This window comes from Chiloscyllium plagiosum, unplaced genomic scaffold (genome assembly GCF_037043375.1).
Source record: "Chiloscyllium plagiosum isolate Xiang-an unplaced genomic scaffold, Cpla_swu_hap1 HiC_scaffold_8, whole genome shotgun sequence".
Classification (NCBI taxonomy): domain Eukaryota; kingdom Metazoa; phylum Chordata; class Chondrichthyes; order Orectolobiformes; family Hemiscylliidae; genus Chiloscyllium; species Chiloscyllium plagiosum.
Genome location: NW_028270146.1, coordinates 22,318,805 through 22,341,775, shown reverse-complemented (window position 1 = coordinate 22,341,775; position 22,971 = coordinate 22,318,805). Strand labels below are relative to the sequence as shown.

Genomic DNA, 22,971 nt, shown 5'->3' with positions numbered 1-22,971 from the left:
GAGAGAGAACATGCAAATTCCACACACATACAGTTACCCAAGGCTGGAATTGAACCCAGGTCCCTGGCACTGTGAGGCAGTAGTGCTAACCACTGATATCAACAAGCAGATACAATGTGAGGCTTTTTAAAGCTATGTTACATAATATGATTAAGTTGTTGGTTTTCTTTTTCAAAGCGGGTAAGTTTTTAGTTGACAAAAATTTGATTTCAAAACATTTCCATTTATTGGCAGAATTTTGATATTACTAAAACTGCATGTCGAGGGGAAATTGTCTGGTTTGGCCTCCAACTTATAGAAGGGTGGTGGGAGGAGGTAAAAGTGAGGGTTCCCAACAGCGGGTTAAAGTTTTACCATTTAGTCCTCAGCTGTGCTGGGAACCCTGAGCAAAGACTATCCCCTGCACTTGACTGAGGTCTATGCATCTGCACCAAACAGCATAGGAGAACTGAAGTAACATGAGTCTAGTTTCTTTGGCTGAGGGGGTAAGACACACCAAGGCATGGTAATGCAAGGTAGGGATGATGTTAACATTCTTGGGAGTTATGGAGTAAATGAAGAGCCCGGCGGTGTGACCTTGTCCAGTCCATGAGCTGGGCCCGTGCAGCATTACAAATGCTGGCACAGCATTTAAGTGCAGAAGCATCCTGTAAGTGGGCCAGAGATATGCTGTTAGGGTTCTTAGAGTCTGGCACATATCGAATGCTGGTATCTTTGGACGTGGAGTGCATGTGGCCTGTGCCCAACGGATGTGCCCTGAGATATCAAGATACAACAAGGAGACCCTTGGAGCATGCAGCGTGTTGAAGTTGACAGCTACCTGGTCTGGTTTCCATGTTCGAATTTGGTAAGATAGGAAGCTGGAAAGAAATTTTAAAAACTGTTTAATGACACTTTTAAAATTTTTTAGCAAAAACAAAATGAGGTGCATTGTGCATTAAAAAGCACGTGACAAGCTATAATCAACCTTCCCGCCTCAGGCGACTGACTGTGTGGAGTTTGCACGTTCTCCCCGTGTCTGCGTGGGTTTCCTCCGGGTGCTCTGGTTTCCTCCCACAGTCCAAAGATGTGCAGGTCAGGTGAATTGGCCATGCTAAATTGCCCGTAGTGTTAGGTAAGGGGTAAATGTAGGGGTATGGGTGGGTTGCGCTTTGGCAGGGCGGTGTGGACTTGTTGGGCCGAAGGGCCTATTTCCACACTGTAAGCAATCTAATCTTAATTGCTCTCTAGTGTGTAAAACTCACCATGTGCTCATCAAATGCCAAAATTTGGTGTAAGATACTCCCAAAATCAAGATAGACCTCTTCAGAGATCTCATCTGATTTTGACCCAGTTCCCCCCCATCGCCCACATCACCCAGGCCTCTATAGGAATCTACCTCATGTCTCCCTTTCCTACCATACAGAGTATAGAAATACAAATCAAACCTACGTCCACCCATCATTTCTCCACTTTCGAATCCAAGTTCCCAAATAATGATAAAATATTATAAATATCCCATCACAGCAACCCCCGGAGTGTTTTGGAGAAATGATATAAGTATGCATACTTGACACAGCTGCTAGGAACATTATAACATTATGAATGACCAAGTTATTAACAAAATACCAAAGGGAAAATATGGATTACTGTGTATAAATCAGCAAGTGCTATCAAGCTGGATAGCTTGCAGCTGCTACTGGTACAATAGTGTGATCACAGATTTGAATGTTTAGTTTTATAATTCCAAAAACCATCTACTCTGGTATTGGAGGTTAATTTAACAACAGTATATTACATTGCTCTATCGTAACCACATAAGCCGATTTCTGATGTGTAAGTGAGTTCAACATGAAACAATTATAACAAGTGGTGCCTTACTCTGACACTAGAGGGAACAGTTTATAATAGTGACGAGGGAATCAAATAGGCTAGGTTTAATTATCTTTGTATTAAACATGTTTTTTTACTTAAAGCAATGTCTGTCAAACATTCATGTTTTCAACAAATTGACAGTGCAACACATGGACTCTTGCCTTAATAGTATTTTTACACGTAACGTCTTGTTTTATTTCAGCTGTCTTTGATGAAATCTGTCCAGCGGGTCATGGGTATCATTACTCTCGGTCTCACGTCCAGATTTCAGTGAGACCTGCTGAAGAACATGAATTAGCTCAGATTACCTCTGAACAATATCTTGACAGTCAGCAGAGCACCATCAAGGATTCCGATTTAACTTCAAAGGAAAAGGATGAATTTATTAGGTTAGAAGGATGTAAGTACTTTATTTTGCTTTAAATCCATTAATTTTGCAAGCTGTATTTAAGTTCTATGTGAGGACTTTGAATCTACCTTAGACTGACAGAATGAGAGTGCTCTCTGATACTGTCTGCCAACAATAAAGGTTTTTTGTGAGATTAGTTTTAGGTAATTTCAATCTAGTGTCCGTGGATTGAATTGCTTTCAGGCAAGCCCCATAATCAGAAATGCTACATTGAATAGCTGCCTTGCGAAGAGGTGAAAATACTTAACACATATTTCTGCAATTAAAAATAATCACAAAGTGGGGCAAGTGTAGATGGAGCTATAATAGATCATCTTCTAGAATGCTATTTGACATTAAGAATGCCTATTGTTACACTGATGGAAAGTATTTAACTCTCTACGACTACGTCCTTCATCTTAATATGTAACTGAGTTCGATCAATGTTAGGAGAAAGCAAGGACTGCAGATACTGGAGATCAGAGTCGAAGAGTGTGTTGCTGAGAAAGCACAGCAGGTCAGGCAGCATCCGAGGAGCCGGAGAATCGACATTTCGAGCATAAGCCCTTCATCAGGAATGAGGCTTGTGGCCCAAGGGGACTGAGAGATAAATGGGAGGGGGTGGGGCTGGGAGGAAGGTAGCTGGGAATACGATAGTTAGATGGAGGTGAGGGTGATAGTGATAGTTTGGAGAGAAGAGTGAAGCGGATAGATGGGAAGGAAGATGGATAGGTAGGACAGTTCAAGAGGGCAGTGTTGAGTTGAAGCGTTGGATCTGGAATAAGGTGGAAGGAGGGGAAATGAGGAAACTGGTGAAATCCACATTGATCCTGAGTGGTTGGAGGGTTCCAAGCCAGAAGATGAGGCATTCTTCCTCCAGACATCAGGTGGTTAGGGTTTGGCAGTGGAGGAGTCCCAGGAGTGGGAGGAGTTAAAGTATTCTGCCACAGGGTGATGGGATTGTTGAGTGCGTGTGTCCCAGAGATCTTCTCTGAAACATTCCACAAGTTGGCTCAAGATACCCAAGATCCATGTTGTTCAAATATATATGTGGTAGAGAGAAGGTATTTAGAAGAAAAAAAATTGCAATTAACATTCTGCTACAAATAACAAAGGGTATTTTTGTCCAGAGTAATAAATCATTCAAAATTAGTTTTTAGTCATTTTGTTTTCTATTTACAGAGTTATGAGTGGCAGAGATAGGTAGATAGGACAAAGCATTTCTCTTTGGTGGTAAGATCAATGACTGGGGTGAGGGCATAGATTTAAGGTAAGGGGCAGAAAGTTTAGGGGATATGTAAAGGAAAACATTTTCATCCAGAGGATGGTGGAAGTCTGGAACTTACTCAGTGAGGGTCATAGAGGCAGAAACCCTCATAACATTTAGGTATTTATATGTGGACTTGTGATGCCAACACAAACAAGGCTGTGAGTCAACTGCTAGAAAATGGGATTAGAAGAGTCAGATGATTGTTTTTTACTAGCAGAGATATGATGGGCCAAATGGCCTTTTTCTGTGCTGTAGATCTCTATGACTCTATAACATTTGTGACATTCCTTTACATCTTGTGGTAGATGAGAGTTCTGATGATAAGGTAGTTTGTGATAAGGATGGCAATACTCATGAGAGCATCAGCCGAAAATTTTCTTGAATTACTATAATAACCGAAGTTATATCTGATTGAGTAGTGCAATCCTAACCAACATAGCACATCCCATACGTAACCATCTCCAACCATCTAAGTCTTTTTCCAGCATTCCCTTACCTCTATAACTCAACTCTCACAAAAGCAATCCACTAACTCTGGCCACATCTTTGCAATCAAGAGCTATGTTTAATATGTTCATTGAGTAAAAGAAAATCTCTCAGCCATTTCATCTGCATGTCACACTTATAAATTATTAAAGATGCAAAGACAACAAGCAATAAGCAACAATGAAACCCTAGAATCTGGTGCTGACAGCAGACAGAAATTATTTAACGTTTCATAAATTAAGAATGAATTCAAAGTCTGCCTGAAATGATATGTCACAAGACACTAGGTTATAGTCCAACAGTGTAATTGAAATCACAAGCTTTCAGAGCACTGCCCCTTCATCAAATTAGATCTGTGGTCTAACTTCAGATACCTGCTTTATGCCCATATCCCTTAAATCTATTTCCCTGAATTTATTCTTAACAAAAAAAAATCTATCGCAGATTTATAACTGACAATTGACCAAGAATCAATTGTCATTTGTGGAAATAAATGGGGGCAAATGAGGGGATGTGCCATTTGTATAAAAGACCTTCTACACTGAGAGAGGCCACCTGCCATAGGACTCATTTAGGCTTCAAAATTCCCATTGGAGAAGAGAAAGAAGACAGCAGAAGGATAATACAGGCATAAACAACATGTGGTCAGCAATGTCAGAGTGAACAGGAGAGTCTGTCTCAGAATGGAGATACTGGAGAAGAGGAAGCAGGGCAATGCAGCCTCTTTCATGTAGAAGTGGTTATCTTCAACAGAGAGTCTATGATCCAAGTCTCGGTGACATACAGAGTCCTCACTGTTCAAGCAGCTGTGCTTCTGAGAATGTGTCTGTCTAGAGATGCTCTCACGGATTAGTGTGCTGCACTGTTGTTTGGAGCGGAGCCTAATTGGAGTTGGTGAACAGCTGATATGTCACCATGGCAGCAATCTTCTGCATTTCTGGATCTCCTCTGCATCCACTGGATGTATGCAGAAAGTGAGGACTGCAAATGCTGGTGATCAGAATTGAAAAGTGTGGCGCTGGAAAAGCACAGCAGCTCAGCAAGCGTGCAAGGAGCATGATGAAGGATTTAGGCCCGTAACATCAATTCTCCTGCTTTTCAGATGCTGCCTGACCTGTTGTGCTTTTCCAGCGCCACACTGTTCGACTCCACTGGATGTATATATAGGATCTTGCAGTCTGCACTGCATCAACATATCGAGATAGTAACCAGTGCCTTTCCAAGAGAGCCTGACTGTACACTACTGTATCAATCCAGAGAGTCAAGCCCTGGTGTCCATTGGGCTTAGGCCCATTGTAGGCCACCCCCAGATGCAGGGTGTGATTGACAGTGTGCATGAAGCAGGCAAGGCATCAGTTTATCAATGAAAAGAGATCTTGCTTACCTAAGGTGTATGTTTCTTTTATTGGGAGCCTGTCATTACACCTAAGTACTTCAGTAATCTCAGTGCCAAGCTTCTCTGACCCTCACACATACCTTCAGCGATGGATATCTAGAAGAAGGAGCTACCCAGTGAGGACGTGTTTTGAGAAACCCTCCTCCAGATGCAGAGGAGAGGTATTAGACCTGCCACAGGACAACCACAATCACCATTGTGTAGATCATTGACTTGCTGAAGATGTAAAAATGAAGTTGAAATACTTTCAACTGTGTTCTCTGCTTCTCAGTGAGATCTAGCATGCAATATTCTCTCCCAAGCACCGATAAGATTTGATCAACCTTTTTGCTTAATGTTGTGGCTAGTTCATAGTTTTACCACCGAAAGCAAATAACACTCTGATTATGCCCTTTGTCTTTTTTCATTTCCACAGCAGTGAGGAGTGGAATATTAACAGCCTGAATCACTTAGCACTTCAAAGTTACACACAGCCTTTTTTAAAATTTTTCCTTTGCTTTCCTCCCCCTGGTAGATGGCTCTTTCTGGAGCTCTGAAAATTCACTCCATCTCAACAGCACTATTCTGCCATCATGTTTCATGCAATGTGTTTAACAGCTGCTACATTCTGAAGTGAAAGCGATTACAGCAGAGAGACAGAAGTCATGTATTTATAGCAAGTTAGTACACTAGACACTACATGTTGAAATCATAGCAAAAAAGAATTACCTTTATGCAGCCCCAATGGCTCTTCCATTCTTTTGCTGTCATCGCCCAGCCTCCGTCACACATTACACTTCGGCAGGTCTGCAGCAATGACACAGCCTTATCTCTTGCAACCTGCACTTTGGAGGAACCAAGGGGATTCACAAATATACTTACAATGAAGTGTCAGCTATGCCACTTGTATAGCCAAGTGAAGGCACACAGAGTAGCAAGAAATTAAAGACGATGTAGCACTAATACATTAGTCTTTTGTTAAATGGCACAATTAGGTTTAATACACACAAACATGCAAGTTAGGAGCAGAGGGAGGCCATTCAGCCCCTCTAGCCTGCTCTGCCATTCAATAAGGTCATGACTAATCCACACACCTGCCTACTCATGATAACCTTTCACTTTCTTGATTAAGCAAGAATCTATCTACCTTTGTTTTAAAATTATTCAAGGACGCTACATCCATCAAGAAGAGGAGTTCCAAAGCCTCTCAACCCTCTCCGAGAAAAAAAAACTCATCTCTGTTTTAAAGGTGTGACCCTTGATTTTTAAATAATGACCCCTTAGTTCCAGGTTCTTCCATCAGTGGAAATGTCCTTTCTGTAGCTATCCTGTCCAGATTGTTCAGAGCTGATATGTTTCAATCAACTCAGCTTTCACTCTTCAAAACTCCAGCCAATATGAACCAGCCTGTTCAACTTTGCTTCAAAAGATGACCCCCTATTCCAGGTAATAGTTAAGCAAATGTTTTGTGAACTGTCTCAAATGTATTTACATCCTTCTTTTAAGAAGGTGACTAATATTGTGCACAGTACTCTAGATGCAGTCTTTCCTAGCTACCTTTGTTACATGAGCAATTTATGAGGCCACAACATCTATCTCTTACTGCACTTCTGATTATAAACTTTTGAGGTCCCAGTACCAATCCCTATCACACATCACTCATTATGTTGTCTCACTGAAGAAGACCCATTTATTCCTGCTCTCTGTTTCCTGTTAGCCAGCCAATCTTCTATCCATGCCAATGTGTCACCCCCTCCACCATGACCTTTTATTTTCCATGATGTGGAGGCACTGGTGTTGGACTGGAGTGAACAAAGTTACAAGTCACCTGACGAAGGAACAGTGCTCCGATAGCTTGTGATTTTAAATAAATCTGTGTCGGGTGGCACACTGGCTCAGTGGTTAGCACTGCTGCCTCACAACACCAGGGACCTGGGTTCAATTCCAGCCTCAGGTGACTGTCTGCCTGTGTGGAGTTTGCACATTCTCTTTGTGTCTGTGTGGGTTTCCTTCAGGTGCTCTGGTTTCTTCCCACAATCCAAAGATGTGCAGGTCAGGTGAATTTGCCATGCTAAATTGCCCATAGTATTCAGGGATATGTAAGTTAGGTGCATTAGTCAGGGGAATGGATCTGGATGGGTTATCCTTCGGAGGTTCAGTGTAGACTTGTTGGGCCAAATGGCCTGTTTCCACACTCTAGGGATTCTATGATAACCTGGTGTCATGTGACTTCTGATTTTATCTACCACAACGGCCTTTGACAAAACACATTATAAAGTGCCTTCTGGGAATCCAAGTACAATATGTCAACCACATCCCCTTTATCTACTACATGTTACCTCCTCAAAAAACTCCAATAGATTAGTCAAACATGATTTCCCTTTCACAAACTGCGTTAGCTGTGCCTGCTTACCTTTAACTTATCGGAGTACTCTGCTGTAATCTCTTTAGTAATAGCTTCTGATATTTTCCCTATGACAGATGTTCAACCAACTGGCCTGTAACTTTCCGTCTCCATCAGTTTTTGAATAAAGTAGTTACATTCAGTATATTCCAATCAGATTATCTAGATTGATTCTCGAGATGAGGGCTTTATCTTATGAAGAGATACTGAGCAATTTAGACCGATACTCTCTAGCACTTAGAAGAATGAGAACTCTAATTGAGGCATATAAGATACTAAAGAAGATTGACAAAGTAGATGTAGAGAGGATGTTTCCTCTTGTGAAGCAATCTAGAATAAGAAGTTATAATTTTAAGATAAGGGGTAGCAGATTTAAAACAGAGATGAAGAGGAATGACTTCTCTCAAAGGGTTGTGAATCTGTGGAGTTCACTCCCCCAGACAACATTGGACACCAGGACACTGATTATATTAAGAGAAGAGACAGACAGATTTTTAATTAATAATGGCAGGCAAGGAACTGGAGTTAAGGCCGAGATGAGATTAGCCACGATTATATTATATGGTGGAGCAGGCTTGAGAGGCTGAATTGCTCCTAGTTTTTATTTTGTTATATTCTAATGGAACCATCCTTGAATCAAGGATGTTTGAAACATTAAAACAATTGCATTGACTATCTCATCAGTCAGTTCTTTTGAGTTGGATGGTAGAAAGCATCCATACACCCGAGATCTGACAATGCTAGGATAGATGCCTCCATTCTCTATTATCTGTGTTTTGAGAATGCACAGCATCTGGAAGCTCCACCACACAGTCCCTCAACTTATGATGCAACTGCAGCATTTGCTGATGACTCCATCCTCAGGCTCAACATCAACATGGTCTGTTGCCGTCCTCAAACTGATAGTGAACTGACCTGTGATGGGCTCCGTCTGCTGCTGGGCCCCATCTATGCTGTGCTCACCAGTTTGAATGCTTGAATCGGTGTGCAAACTGATACGTTTTGGGATTTACACCGTTGGAAGGTGTGGACGAGTGAAGCTGACTGCGCAGTCTCTAGGGATGCCATCTCTTCCTCCTGAAGTGGCCGGTTTCCCTTGGCATTAAGTGCAATATTATCAAAGGGACAGTGGCAATGTGGACACAACATAGATAGCTTCTTCCCTGTTACAGATTCAAGAACAGTGTATTCCCTGCTGTTATCAGACTTTTGAACAGACCTCTCAAACTTTCATTCTGATCTGTCTCTGCACCTTGTCTGCAGCTGTAACATTGTATCTTCACTCTGTTTTGCTACCGTGCTGCACTTTGTTTGGTACAATCTGCCCGTCTAGCACACAAAACATTTCTCATTTTATCTTGGTACAAGTAAATCGAACTCAACGGTAAATCGAACTCAAACACAAATAAAATTGGCTGATGGTTAAAAACAGAATAGCGGTCGCTGGATATTTTTCAGGTCTGGATCAAGGTTAGGATTTAGAATGCACAGCCTGGAAACGTGGCAGAGGCACATTCAGTTGAGGCATTCAAGATAGTTGTTTGGATTGTAACGTGTGAAGGGAAATGGGGAAGAGGCAGGGGATTGGCATTAGATAAAAGAATTGGTATAGGCCCAATGGGCCAAATGGTCTCATTTTGCACCATAGCTATTCTGACATTCTGTGCTGTGCAACCTCAAGTTTAGTTCTTATTTTGCATTTTATTTGTTAAGAAGAGGGGAGTTGGTTTTAATTTAATTTTCCTCTTAGAGTTGTTTTGTGAGTTTCGTGGCTGTGAGTTGGCAGGTTTGTTTGTTTCCTTGCCTTTTATAATAGTATTTTAAAAACCCTTCCAGTAAAAAAAAATAGGGTTAGCAGTTCAGTGGATTTTAAAAATGATAAGAAAATTTGAGTTGTAGCCTAATGACAGGGGTCAAGGGACACACAGTGAGAGCCAGGAACATGTAGAATTCAGTCAGTTCTTGTATGGGGCTGTGCCAGACAGTGACCGCTGCAACCTGAGCTTCAGCAATCGGGTTTGCTTTGAAGTTAAAACAATTGGTGAGTTTAGCTTACAGTTTGTTTTAGGTGTTTCAGGCAGAGATACCAATTTAAAAAAAACATCTTGTGTATGTGTAGAACCTCACTAGAAAGAATCTGAGTGCAGCTATGCAGGCCGTGTAGGAATGTCTGGTGTGGAAATAATTGCAACTCTTCACTTCTCGTGTTAGGTGTTTGTAACAATATTGCTGGGCAAGATGGAGTAGTGTGTATTTGAAACAATTTCTGATGCCTTAATGATTGTATTTCAACTGTCTGGTGTAATGTAGTGCATGCTTTTTCCTTTTTACCATGATTCTTGTGCATGTATTCAGTAACTAATTGCCACGGTTCACAAATAAAGCAAAGAGTCTACCAGAGCTGAAAATGTGTTGCTGGAAAAGTGCAGCAGGTCAGGCAGCATCCAAGGAGCAGGAGAATCGACGTTTTGGGCATGAGCCCTTCTTCAGGAATGAGGAAAGTGTGTCCAGCAGGCTAAGATAAAAGGTAGGGAGGAGGGACTTGGGGGAGGGGCGTTGGAAATGCGATAGGTGGAAGGAGGTTAAGGTGAGGGTGATAGGCCGGAGTGGGGGTGGGGACGGAGAGGTCAGGAAGAAGATTGCAGGTTAGAAAGGCGGTGCTGAGTTCGAGGGTTGGGACTGAGACAAGGTGGGGGGAGGGGAAATGAGGAAACTGGAGAAATCTGAGTTCATCCCTTGTGGTTGGAGGGTTTCTAGGCGGAAGATGAGGCGCTCTTCCTCCAGCCGTCGTGTTGCCATGGTCTGGCGATGGAGGAGTCCAAGGACCTGCATGTCCTTGGTGGAGTGGGAGGGGGAGTTGAAGTGTTGAGCCACGGGGTGGTTGGGTTGGTTGGTCCGGGTGTCCCAGAGGTGTTCTCTGAAACATTCCACAAGTAGGCGGCCTGTCTCCCCAATATAGAGGAGGCCACATCGGGTGCAGCGGATGCAGTAAATGATGTGTGTGGAGGTGCAGGTGAATTTGTGGTGGATATGGAAGGATCCCTTGGGGCCTTGGAGGGAAGTAAGGGGGGAGGTGTGGGCGCAAGTTTTGCATTTCTTGCGGTTGCAGGGGAAGGTGCCAGGAGTGGAGGTTGGGTTGATGGGGGGTGTGGACCTGAAGAGGGAGTCATGAAGGGAGTGGTCTTTTCGGAACGCTGATAGGGGAGGGGAGGGGAGGGAAATATATCCCTGATGGTGGGGTCTGTTTGGAGATGGCAGAAATGACGACGGATGACACGATGTTTATGGAGGTTGGTGGGGTGGTAGGTGAGGACCAGTGGAGTTCTGCCCTGGTGGCGATTGGAGGGGCAGGGCTCAAGGGCGGAGGAGCGGGAAGTGGAGGAGATGTGGTGGAGGGCATTGTCGACCACGTCTGGGGGGAAATTGCGGTCTTTGAAGAAGGAGGCCATCTGGGTTGTACGGTATTGGAACTGGTCCTCCTGGGAGCAGATGCGGCGGAGACGAAGGAATTGGGAATATGGGATGGTGTTTTTACAGGGGGCAAGGTGGGAGGAGATGTAGTCTAGGTAGCTATGGGAGTCGGTCGGTTTATAGTAAATGTCCGTGTTGATTCGGTCGCCCGAGATAGAAATGGAAAGTCTAGGAAGGGGTGGGAAGGGCTCATGCCCGAAACGTCAATTCTCCTGCTCCTTGGATGCTGCCTGACCTGCTGCGCTTTTCCAGCAATACATTTTCAGCTCTGATCTCCAGCATCTGCAGTCCTCACTTTCTCCTCAAAGAGTCTACCAGGCCAGGTTTCACTCTGAAGGCTGAATTGGTCAACATTAATATCAACTGGGATCATAGCACCCAGTCTCTGCACTCTTCACCTTTAGTCATTCTCCATTGTTCAGCTACAGGCTGACCTGTATGAGAGAGCATGTAGATTGAAAGGTTACATAATGTATCACTGTAATCATTATGGTGCTCCATGTGTCCAGTGGTGAATGCTATACCTCACGTGTGTCTGATGTGAATCTTCACTCAACCATTCACCCATTGAAGCCAGAGTTGTTGTGACCATTGATGACCAGCCCCCTTTCACATTAACATATATGCTCCAATGCATGGTCCTGTCCCCACAATTTCACATATTGCATGCTGCCTTCAATCCCCACAGTTAACCACTACTCAGCAGTGGCCCCTGACAACCCCCTTCACTTTCATTGAGCTGCCTGCCAGGATTGACTATAGCCCACGCTTCTGAATTAATTGGATGGACAGCCCTGATTGGTGAGTATCCAAACCCCTGACTGATCTCTATGGAGCTTCCCAACTGATTTGCCATGGCTCCCTGTGCTGGTTGCCCTCGACATATAGGATTGACCGTGTCCCACTTCCAGGATTGTAGAGGTGCAGGCCCTTTGACTGTGACCACCCAAATTACAGACTGACCATGTTCAAGCCCCTGGATCGATCTTGGATGATACCTTTGACATACTGCACAGGAGACCCCTGACTGAAAGCTGTCTCCCTTGAGCTGACTGAGGTCTATTCCCCTTGGATTTTGAGACACAGTCACACGCAGTCAATTTGCTGTGTAAGCTTGCCTGCCTGGCTTTGTGCCAGACTAGCCTGCCTGGCTTTGTATCTCTGCTAAGACCCAAGGCAAGACAGAAGGACTGTGAGCCTTTAAGCTCTGTCTAAGGCAGAGGTACTGTGAGGATCCAAGTGCATGCAAAGTGAGTATGTGAGTAAGTGAGGAGCCCTGAGGTATTCCCTGGTCCAGTCTATTCAGACTAAAACCTGTCTAAAGTGTCCTGGCAACAACATTCCTATAAACATAGAATCCCTACAGTGTGGAAACAGGCCCTTCGGCCCAACAAGTCTACACCAACCCTCTGAAAAGTAACCCACCCAGACCCATTGTCCCTACCCTATATTTACCCATGACTAATGCACCTAACCTTCACATGTCCTGAACACTATGGGATAATTTAGCATGGCCAATTCACCTAACCTGCACATCTTTGGACTTTGGGAAGAAACCAGAGCACCCAGAAGAAACCCACGCAGACATGGAGAAAATGTGCAAACTCCAACCAGATGTGTTGCCCAAGGTTGGAATCAAACCCGGGTCATTGGCACTGTGAGGCAACAGTGCTAATCACTGAGTCCCCGTGCCACTCCAGGTGGTGCTGGAGCACTGAAAGTGCAGCATTGACATGCAGAATCATCTTGTAATGGGTATAAAGCTTGCAATAAGGTCATGTTGAGGCTGGTATGCGCCTCATGCCGTCTTCTGTGGGTGAATGCAATCACTGCCCATGGGAGCGTACTCTGAGATGTATCACACATAGAAAGGTGGTGAAGAAGGCATTTAGTATGCTTGCCTTCATCGGTCAGACCAGTGAGTACAGGAATTGGAATGGCATGTTAAGACTGTATAAGACACTGGTGAGGCCACGTTTGGAGTACTGCATACAATTCTGGTCACCCTGTTACAGCAAGGATATTAGGGTGCAGAAAAGATTGGTTAGCTTCCCAATACTATGGAAACAGGCTCTTTGACCCAACAAGTCACTGACCCTCCGAAAATTAACCCACACAGACCCATTCCCTTACCCTATATTTACCCTTGACTTGGCAATTTAGCACGGCCAATTCACCTGGCCTGCACATCTTTGGATTATGGGAGGAAACCAGAGCAACCTGCACAGGGAGAATATGCAAATTCCACACAGTCACCTGAGGCAGGAATCAAACCCAGGTCCCTGGCACTGTGAGGTAGCAGTGCTAACCACTGCTGGTGGCACAAGAGCATTATCCAGACTGGAAGATTTGAGTTATTAGGATAGGCTGGGACATTTTTCCCTGTGCAAACAAGGTTGAGGGGTGAACTTATAGAGGCTTATAAAATCATGAGGGGCATGAATGGGGCCAATAGCCACAGTCTTTTCCCCAAGGTAGGGGAGTCCAAAAGTAGAGGGCAAAGGTTTAAGATGAGAAGGGAAGGATTTAAAAGGGACCTGAGGGACAACTATTTCACAAAGAGGGTGGTGTGTATATTGAACGAGGTAACAGAGGAAGTGGTAGAGACAGGTACAATTTAAAATACAATTGAACAGGTACACGGATGGCAAAGGTTTAGAGGGACATGAGCCAAATGCAGGAAAATGGGACTAATTCAATTTAGCAAACCTGGGTTGACATTAACAACGTGGACCGAAAGGTCTGTTTCCATGTGGTGTGAATCTATGACTCTTTGTTGGATGCTGCTGCCTAAGATGGAGGTGTAGATGGGCAGCCAGTGAGCTGGAGTCACTGAGTGACTTTTATGTTGTGAGTTGTTGCCATTCAGTTTCTACCTGATGCTTGGGATCTGAAGAATCTAAATATTAGTAAGTTGGGTCAGGCAGGGCAGAAACTTCCTTCCATCCCTAGGGGAGTGGACATCACACACTGTCCTTGTAGCCTTGAGGGGAGGGGGGCATTGTTAAACCTTCAGATCCCCCAGGGTCTTCCTGCTGCCAATGTAGCTGCATTCTGCTTTCCAGGCAGGCATGCGATAGGTCTTTTTTATAGATGAAGATATTTTCCTAATCAACCGCTCAAAGTCGGTGAGACTTCCCATGCCTCCTATTCTAGAAGTGAGGATACCAGCACTGCAACACCAGTAGATATGGATGGGAAATTATCAGTATGCAGCCTGCACATGATGAGAGGTTGTCATTAGTAAATACAAACTTCACAGCATTTTAAATGTGGTGCCAATGTCATTGCTAGAGCCTCTCCTCCATGAATTCACTGATAGAAGATGGTGAGTGTCCAGCTATTCTTCACTCAAATACTCTACTTCTGTACAATATTTTCAGTACAATTCTATGGTCTGTATAATTTTAGGAGTCACACAACAGGTTTATGTGAAATCACAAGCTTTCATCTGACGAAGGAGCAGTGCTCCGAAAGCTTATGATCTCAAATAAACCTGTTGGACTATAACCTGGTGTTATGCGACTTCTAATTTTATACACCCCCGTCCAACACCTCCACATTGTGTATAATTTTAGTTTAGAGAAGTAAACCCGGTGGTGAAACATTTTAGAGGGATATTTGTATCATTTTTATTACTAAGTATTTTCAAAGTTCTTTTCAAGGCACATTCTTCTTTTGCCATCGTTACAGCTACATTTGCAGTGGGGTTTTATGTTATTTTTCATTGACTTCAAACCAGGCTAATGCAGTGTAAATCTAGAGTTATGAAATGACTCCATGTAACAGAATAACATTTCCTCCCAAATGAAACTTTATATTTTATTCTGGAATGAGATGGGGCCCTAGCTCTGGATTATACTTTAATTGAAGCTGTGCCCATAATTGTTTTGCACTGATATTCTAATTATAACTGGACTAAATCAGCTGACATTGCAAGTAACAAAGAGCTTGCAGTATGCAGTTAGTAGAGAGCTAGTAATTTATACCTGGTCTGCACTCATTGGCTTAATGCCCTCTTCAATGAATTTGAACTACAACTGAATATATTGTAAGATTGACATTACAGCAGGGATGACATCTGAAAAATAAACATTTTTAAGAATTAATAAACTTTTCTATCAGGTTGGCTAGTAATATACACAATGTACATGAGGTACAAAAACAAATTAGCTGGAGAAACTCAGCAGGCCTGGCAGCATCTGTGGAGAGATAGCAGAGTCAATGTTTCAGGCCCAATGACCCTTCTTTGGGAACAACTTCCTTTCAGGTGGACGCAGAATATTTCATATCACCATTGTCCCTTCTTCAGTTCTGAAGAACCATTCTACAGAACTGAAGAAGGAACAATGGTGGCAGGAAACAGGGGTGGCATGTGGTTCAGTGGTTAGCACTGCTTCCTCACCATGCCACGGACCCAGGTTCAATTCCAGTCTCTGCCAACTGTCTGTGTGGAGTTTGCACATTCTCCCCATGTCTGCGTGGGTTTCCTCTGAGTGCTCTGGTTTCCTCCCATGGTCCAAAGATATTCAGGTTAGGTGAATTGGTCATGCTAAATTGCCTGCAGTGTCCAGGAGTGTGTAAGTTTGGTGGATTAGCCATAGAAAATGCAGGGTTATAGGGTATGGGAGGGATGCTCTTCAGAGGGTCAGTATGGACTTGTTTGGCTGAATGGTGTGTTTCCACACTGCAGGGATTCAATGAAAGACAGTGTGAATATACTTTCACAATTTTGAGTACATTGAATGTATTTAACTATTATTTCTTTATTCAGAGAATAATTTTGGTTTGTAAAGATTTTATGTATCTTGAGTGCCTTTGTAATACTAATATTTCAATGCAGTCCTCAGGTAGATGGCTGGTGAAGAAGGCATTTGACATGCTTACTTTCATTAGTCAGAGTATTAAGTATAGGATTTGGAACAGCATGTCAAAGCTGTCAAAGACATTGGTAAAGCCATACTTGTACAATTCTGGTCACTCTACTATAGGAAGGATGTTATTAAACTAGAAAGGGTGCAAAAAAGATTTACAAGGAGGGTTTGTTGCTACATCAAAGTTGTCATCTTTTGTATTAGATGTTAAATCAAGGTGCTATCTATCCTCAAAGGTGAACATAATGTGTTCCATGGCACTAGTTTAAAGAGGAATAGGGTAATTCTCCCCCCACATCCTGGTCAATATTTACTATATTCAACATGAGTAAACATTTTATTTGTCAGTATCACATTGCTGTTTGCAGGGGTTTATTGTGAACAAAATGGTTGCTATATTTCCTGAAACAGTGATTCCACTTTAGAAGTGTTTCATTGGCTGCAAAACACTTTGAGGTGTGCAATAGCTATAAAGGCGCCACAAAAATGTAAGTCTTTTATTTCAATAGACCATTCTTCTTTATGTAACGTGTAATTCCTGTAACTGACTTTCTTTTCTTTGCAGACGATACGACAATAAAAACTGTAAGTATTATTGAAAATGATAATTAACTTTATCAACAATTGTAATTACTAATTAATTTTCACCTTGAATTTAGTTATTTCAATCATTAGAATTTATCTGTGCATGATATAACCTATTGCTATCCAGTTATAATGATCATACACTTTGCAGCATGTTGGATTCCATAGTGGGTATCTCACATATAATCTATGAAATGTTTTAAATTTGTTATCATAAAAATTACAAGCATGATGCTTCACAATACTGGCTTGTCAACTTTTGTATACAATTTAAAATTCATCTGACAGCTATGAAAGATTTTCCTATAAACCTGTCCAGGTATTGCCAAATCAGCTTCAGATGCTATTAAATCCACCTACGTGGCACATGTTGGGACAGTCCCTGGCCAGAGGTGGCACAATATGGTCGCCTGTTGGCATAAATAAGACCATAATACATAGGAGCAGTAATTGGCCATTCAGTTCAACCTGTCTGCTCTGCCACTCAATCATGGCTGATAAGTTTCTCAACCCCATTCTCCCACTTTCTCAACCCCATTCTCCCAGCTTTTCCCTGCGATCCTTAATCCCCTTGAAACTCAAGAACCTATCTATCTCAGTCTTAAATACACTCAATGACCTGACTTCCACAGTCTTCCATGGCAGCGAATTCCCATAGATTCACCACTCTCTGACTGAATAAGTTTCTCCTTATCTCTGTTCTAAGGTGTTCCCTTTGCTCTAAGGCTATTCCCTCAGGTCCTAATTTCTCCTAACAATGGAAACATCTTCCCAACATCTACTCAGTCCAGGGCATTCAGTGTTCTGTATGATTCAACTAGATTCCTCCTCATTCTTCTAAACTCCATCAAGTATAAACCCAGAGTCCTCAAACGTTCCTCATATTTTAAGCTTTTCATTCCTGGGACCATTCTCGTGAACTTTCTCTGAAGATAGGTAGAGGGACAGGTCACACTGAGGAGGCAGAGAGGTTGAAGAAGGATTTTGACAGCTTAGGAGAGTGGGCAAAGAAGGGGCAGTTGGAGCAGATGTACTGCTCCCCCTCCAGGGCCAGTACATCCTTCCTGAGATATGGGGCTCAAAACTGTGCGCAATACTCCAAATGTAGTTTGACCAGAGCCTTATTGAGCCTCAGAAGTACATCCTGCTTTTACATTCAAGTCCTATCAATATAATTACCATAATTGCATTTGTCTTCCTAACTACTGACTTAACTTGCAAGTTTACCTTGAGAGAATCCTGGACTAGAACTCTCAGTTTACACTTCAGACTTCTGAATTTTCTCCCCACTTAGAAAATAGTCCATGCCTACATTCTTCCGACCAAAGTGCATGACCTCACACTTTCCAACATTGTACTCCATCTGCCACTTCTTTGCCCATTCTCCTAACCTATCCAAATCTTTCCTCAACCTCCCTGCCTCCTCAATGCTACCTGTCCCTCTACCCATCTTTCTATCATATGCAAACTTAGCCAGAATGCCCTCAGTTCCTTCATCTAGATTGTTAATGTATAAAGTGAAAAGTTGTGGTCCCAATACCAACCCTTATGGAACACCACTTGTCACCAGCTGCCCATCCTGAGAAGGACCCTTTTATCCCCACTCTCTGCTTCCTGCCAGATAGCCAAGCTTCAATCCATGCTAGCACCTTGCCTCTAATGCCATGGGCACTTATGTTACCCAGTAGCTTCCTGTGTGGCACCTTGTCAAAGGCTTTCTTGAAATCTATGTAGATAAAATCCATTGGCTCTCCTTGGTTTAATCTGCTCATTACTTCCTCCAAAAACTCTAGCAGATTTGTCAGGCATGACTTCCCTTTGATGAAACCAGGTTGACTTTGCCCTATTTTACATTGCACTTCCAAGTGTTCAGAAATCTCATCCTTCACAGTGGATTCCAGGATCTTACCCAAGACCAAGGTTAGGCTAATCGGTCTGTAATTTACCGACTTGTGCCTACAGAAACAGAATTAGCTTGCCTGATCCATCATTAAAGTGAGGTCATAAGTTAGTACAATGATAGCTTTGAGAAGGAGTTATCCCAAGGGAGCAGGGTCTGTTTTGAACAGAATCTGGCTGGGTGATACCCAATCAGCTTTGCATGCAATTGAGTCCATAACGTGGCACTGAACGTAATTAGGTAATATGATGGCATGTTAACTTTACATTTGGGGCTTAGTTATGTTTTCACGCAAAATTGCTGAGGTGGCTGAATACAGAACTGCTGTCACTTTGTTTGGACCCATTCCTGCAATTTCGGCACCTGCAGAGATTTTTCCTTGCGCCAGGCTATTCACGCGATTGCATGTCACAAATTGTGGCAGTCTGCACAAAATCAAATTTTAATCTAATCCACACTGCCAGAATGAGGTGGGTTTGAGACAGATATCCACTTTATTGTCGGCCCAATTTTTACTTCATTCCAGTGCAAAATCAGAGAGAAAATAAACAGATGACCTCCTCCTAATGAGCATACTGGATTAAACCCAAGGTTAAGTGTTTGGTCTTGTATGCCTGCACAGTGTGATTTGACAGTATATCAAATTCCTTTTAGAGTTAAATGTATAGGAGTGTGCTACAGCACAAAATCGTTCACACAACTGGATTTGTTGCATAACTTACAACCACTGTACTTTTTTTGTTATTTTGATGGTGGAAGAAAGTTTCAATTCAGGCTATTTAGATTGAACTTTAGCTTCGAAGAACTCTAGCTGCTGCCAATTTGTTCTCTGAACAAAATGGTCCAAAAAGTGAAACCAAAAATAAAATGCAATGCTCAATCACGTTTGTTACGGTTAGGTAATGAAAGTTACTGAATTATCTGCTGAGTGCCATCTGTTTTTGTTTAAAACAGCCTCAACCCTTTGCACCTGCTCATATTCCAAGAATTGATGCCTATCCAGGTGAGTAATAACTAATTTTTTAAGGTTTGTTTATGCATCAGTAATTCTACTGTGGTCTGGATTTAAACTGCATATTTTAATCATCATATGGACACTTGGAACATTACGCCTTCATCCACTGCAGTTGATTACAACCCCAAATTTGTCTTACTGCCTTACCTTCAAACCTAAATGGACGTGCGGGAGTATAAAAACGTGAGCTTTATTTCAATTGGGAAACTGAAGGAGTAAATCATTTTCCCTTAACATTTGTAAAAATTTGTTGGGTGCATACAAATCATTCCTGAACTGCTGCTTCTTTAGTGAATAAAGCATGCTTTTTAATGTGGAGACTTTACCATAATAGTTAAAGATTTTAATTCAAATATGACAGGTTTGCATGGAAGTACAATACTACTCAATTGAACAAACATAGACTTCATAGGAATCTTGTCTTTAGCCAGGATGTTGCTGGGTATGGAAAGTTTGAGTTAATAAAAAAAAGCTGGGACTGTATTCGCTAAAGCGTAGGAGGTTGAGAGGTGACCTTATCGAAGGTCATAAAATCATGAGGGGTCGCGATAGGGTAGTTGTCTTTTCCCTAGGATGGGGGAAATTTCAAGACCAGGGGATACATTTTTAAGGTGAGAGAAGAGAGATTGCAAAAAAGACACAAGGGGCCATTTGTTTACACAGAGGGTGGTTCACATGTAGAATGAACTTCCAGAGGAAGTGGTGGATGTGAGTACAATTACAACCTTTAAAAGATTATTGAATAAATAATGAATAGGAAAGATTTGGAGGGATATGGACTAGGTGCAGGCAGGTGGGACTAGTTTAGTTTGGGATTATGTTTGGCACTCACCGGTTGGACTAAAGGGTCTGTTTCCATGCTGTATGACTCTATGACTCTTAAGTATTTGTTCTTTAAAGTAATTTTGTAAATGTTGTGTTGATTCCTGCCAACCAAGGCCTCATTCAGATTTCCTGAACCAGGTCTTTGGCTCCCATTTTCACCATCAGTGATCAACTGGTTCAACAACTGAATTAATCTTTTATCTATAATTTTATTTTAGCTTAGTAACTTAATTACAGGTGAAAGTTATAGCTCGTAGGTTCTCATTGTTTTACTTTTGAAGATGATAGTCCTGCTTAGGGCATGTTTTTGTCATCTTCTGTATCAACGTTTTGTTGAAGCACATCAGTCAAAAGTCTAATTTGCAAGGTGAAGGCTGAATATTTTCACCCAAGACAGGAAGTGTATCATATAGGGGATATCATGATTTCATATGAGGAAAGAAAATAAGACATGCACAATAATATCACGCTTGTTGTTTTAATTTTAGTTTGTCTTCCCTGGCTAATAATACAGAGATATCAAAGGAAGGTTTTTGCAGAGTTCCATAAAAGAGGAAAATTTATGGGATTTATTGGAGGATTCATATGCAAAGAGGAATGGACAGATTTCTTGAGATATTGTATTTGTTGAAAGATAATATTGGTTGAAATGTGTCAGCTTATCCCAATTATAAAAGCTCTTCATTATCAGGATATCTAAAAATGCTGTGGTGTCACTGTTCTAGTACGTGCCATTCCATAGACAGCAAGAGCAGAAATTAAAACAGAAAATGCTGTCAGTGTTCAGCAGGTCTGGTAGCATCCGTAAAAGGAGGAATAGAGAAATGAATTTCAAGTCAATGACCATTCATCAGAATTACAATCACAGTATCTCGTTGTGAGATGGATGTTGGGCACCAGGAGATCTCTGCTCTTTTTAATATAGTCTTATAGGATGTTTATATGCCCATTTGTCAGGTAGATGGGAGGTGGGCCTCAGGCCTCCTCCAGGGGCCTGTGGCTTTAGCAATGCAGCATTCTGTCTCTTAAGTATTTATTCTTTAAAGTAATTTTGTAAATGTTGTGTTGACAGTGTAAGACAGTGTAAGTTTCATTATGCTGTCAAATCCTGGAGTGGAATTTAAATTCCAGGATCCTCTGGACCACGTGTAAAAGAGCTGTCAGCTGGGGTAAGCTGACACCTTGTTCACCCTATCTTTCGATGAATACAATATTTGTATTTCAAGAAATCTGTCCATTTCTATTTGCATATGAATCCTCACACAAATACTGTAAACTACCCTCTTTTGTGGAACTCTGCAAAAACCTTCCCTTGAGGTCTCTTTATTATTAGCTAGGTGAGGCAAACTAAAAAAAACCCACCTGTGATATTATTGTAAAAGTCCTCTTTACTTTCCCCATATGAAATCCTGATATCCCATATGTGGTATCCTTCCTGTCTTGGGTAAAAAAAAAATACAGCCTTCACTTTGAAAATGTAACTTTTGGAAAGACAACTGACATAATTCAACAGTGTTTGCAAAGTTGAGTTAATTCCATTGTAGTTATTCCACTCGTTAAAAATATTTGCAAGTTGGGACTAGTACATTGGTCTCTGGTTACCATCGTTGGCAGCTGATGATGCGGATAGTTCACTGCAACCCATCCTCCTTTCCAATATTTCCCAATCAACCTCTTCAGAGATGTTATAACACACTTCTGCAGCAGTTGGGTCTTCAACTTGGGCTCCTGACTCAAGAAACACAATCCTCCTCTCTAAGCTGAATCTTAGCACCTTCCTTTAGCCAGGCAAGACAAACTAAAAATAAAAAAAAAGCATGATATTTTTGTGCAAAGCCTATTTACTTTCCTCATATGAAATCATGATATCCCCTATATGGTACACTTCCTGTCTAATCATCAGTACTCCAGGACCAACCAGTAAAGAATCTTAACTAGAAGAGACACTTGTCTTTCATAACTAAGCATTACGCTCGATACTGCCAACCCCTGCTGTGTGTGTGTTTGATCGTGAGCGTTATGTACAATAGCTTGTGTGCCCTGCTGATAACCTTCCCATCTAAACTCATAATGTTGTGCTGAAAACAACCAGCCATTGACATATCTCAATAAGTAATTAAGGATTAATTGATTCTGTTATGTTACATCTTTGTCCATGGGCACCTCATGTTCAACAATACAATCTCGCCGCTACTCAGTGAAAATCTTGTCTCAATGCCCTGCACCCAGTTAAAAGATGCAGTGTGTTGTTCTTACTATTGAGATTGGTCTATAGAATCCCTATAGTGCAGAAATGGGCCATTCAGCCCTTCAAGTCTGCACGTACCCTCCAAAGAGCATCCCACCCAGACCCACGCCATCTTTGCATTTCCTGTGGCCAACCTACCTAGCCTGCACATCCCTGGACACTACAGGGCAATTTAACATGGCCAATCTACCTAACCTGCACGTTTTCCAACTGTGTTGGAGGAAACTGGAGCATCCAGTAGAAACCCATGTGGGCAATGTGCAAACTCCATACAGA

At 42.2% G+C, this 22,971-nt stretch overlaps 1 protein-coding gene across 2 annotated transcripts in view; it reads left to right on the top strand.

Annotated features, from left to right (window-relative positions):
- The window catches only part of LOC122553394 (latent-transforming growth factor beta-binding protein 2-like), a 465,241-nt gene that overhangs the window by 263,487 nt on the left and 178,783 nt on the right, over positions 1 to 22,971 (top strand). For both annotated transcript variants that reach the window (XM_087989653.1, XM_087989652.1), the window contains exons 12-14: positions 2,057 to 2,254; positions 16,688 to 16,707; positions 19,562 to 19,610. In XM_087989653.1, coding sequence (XP_087845779.1) covers positions 2,057 to 2,254; positions 16,688 to 16,707; positions 19,562 to 19,610 — 267 coding nt within the window. The remainder of the gene's footprint in view (positions 1 to 2,056; positions 2,255 to 16,687; positions 16,708 to 19,561; positions 19,611 to 22,971) is intronic.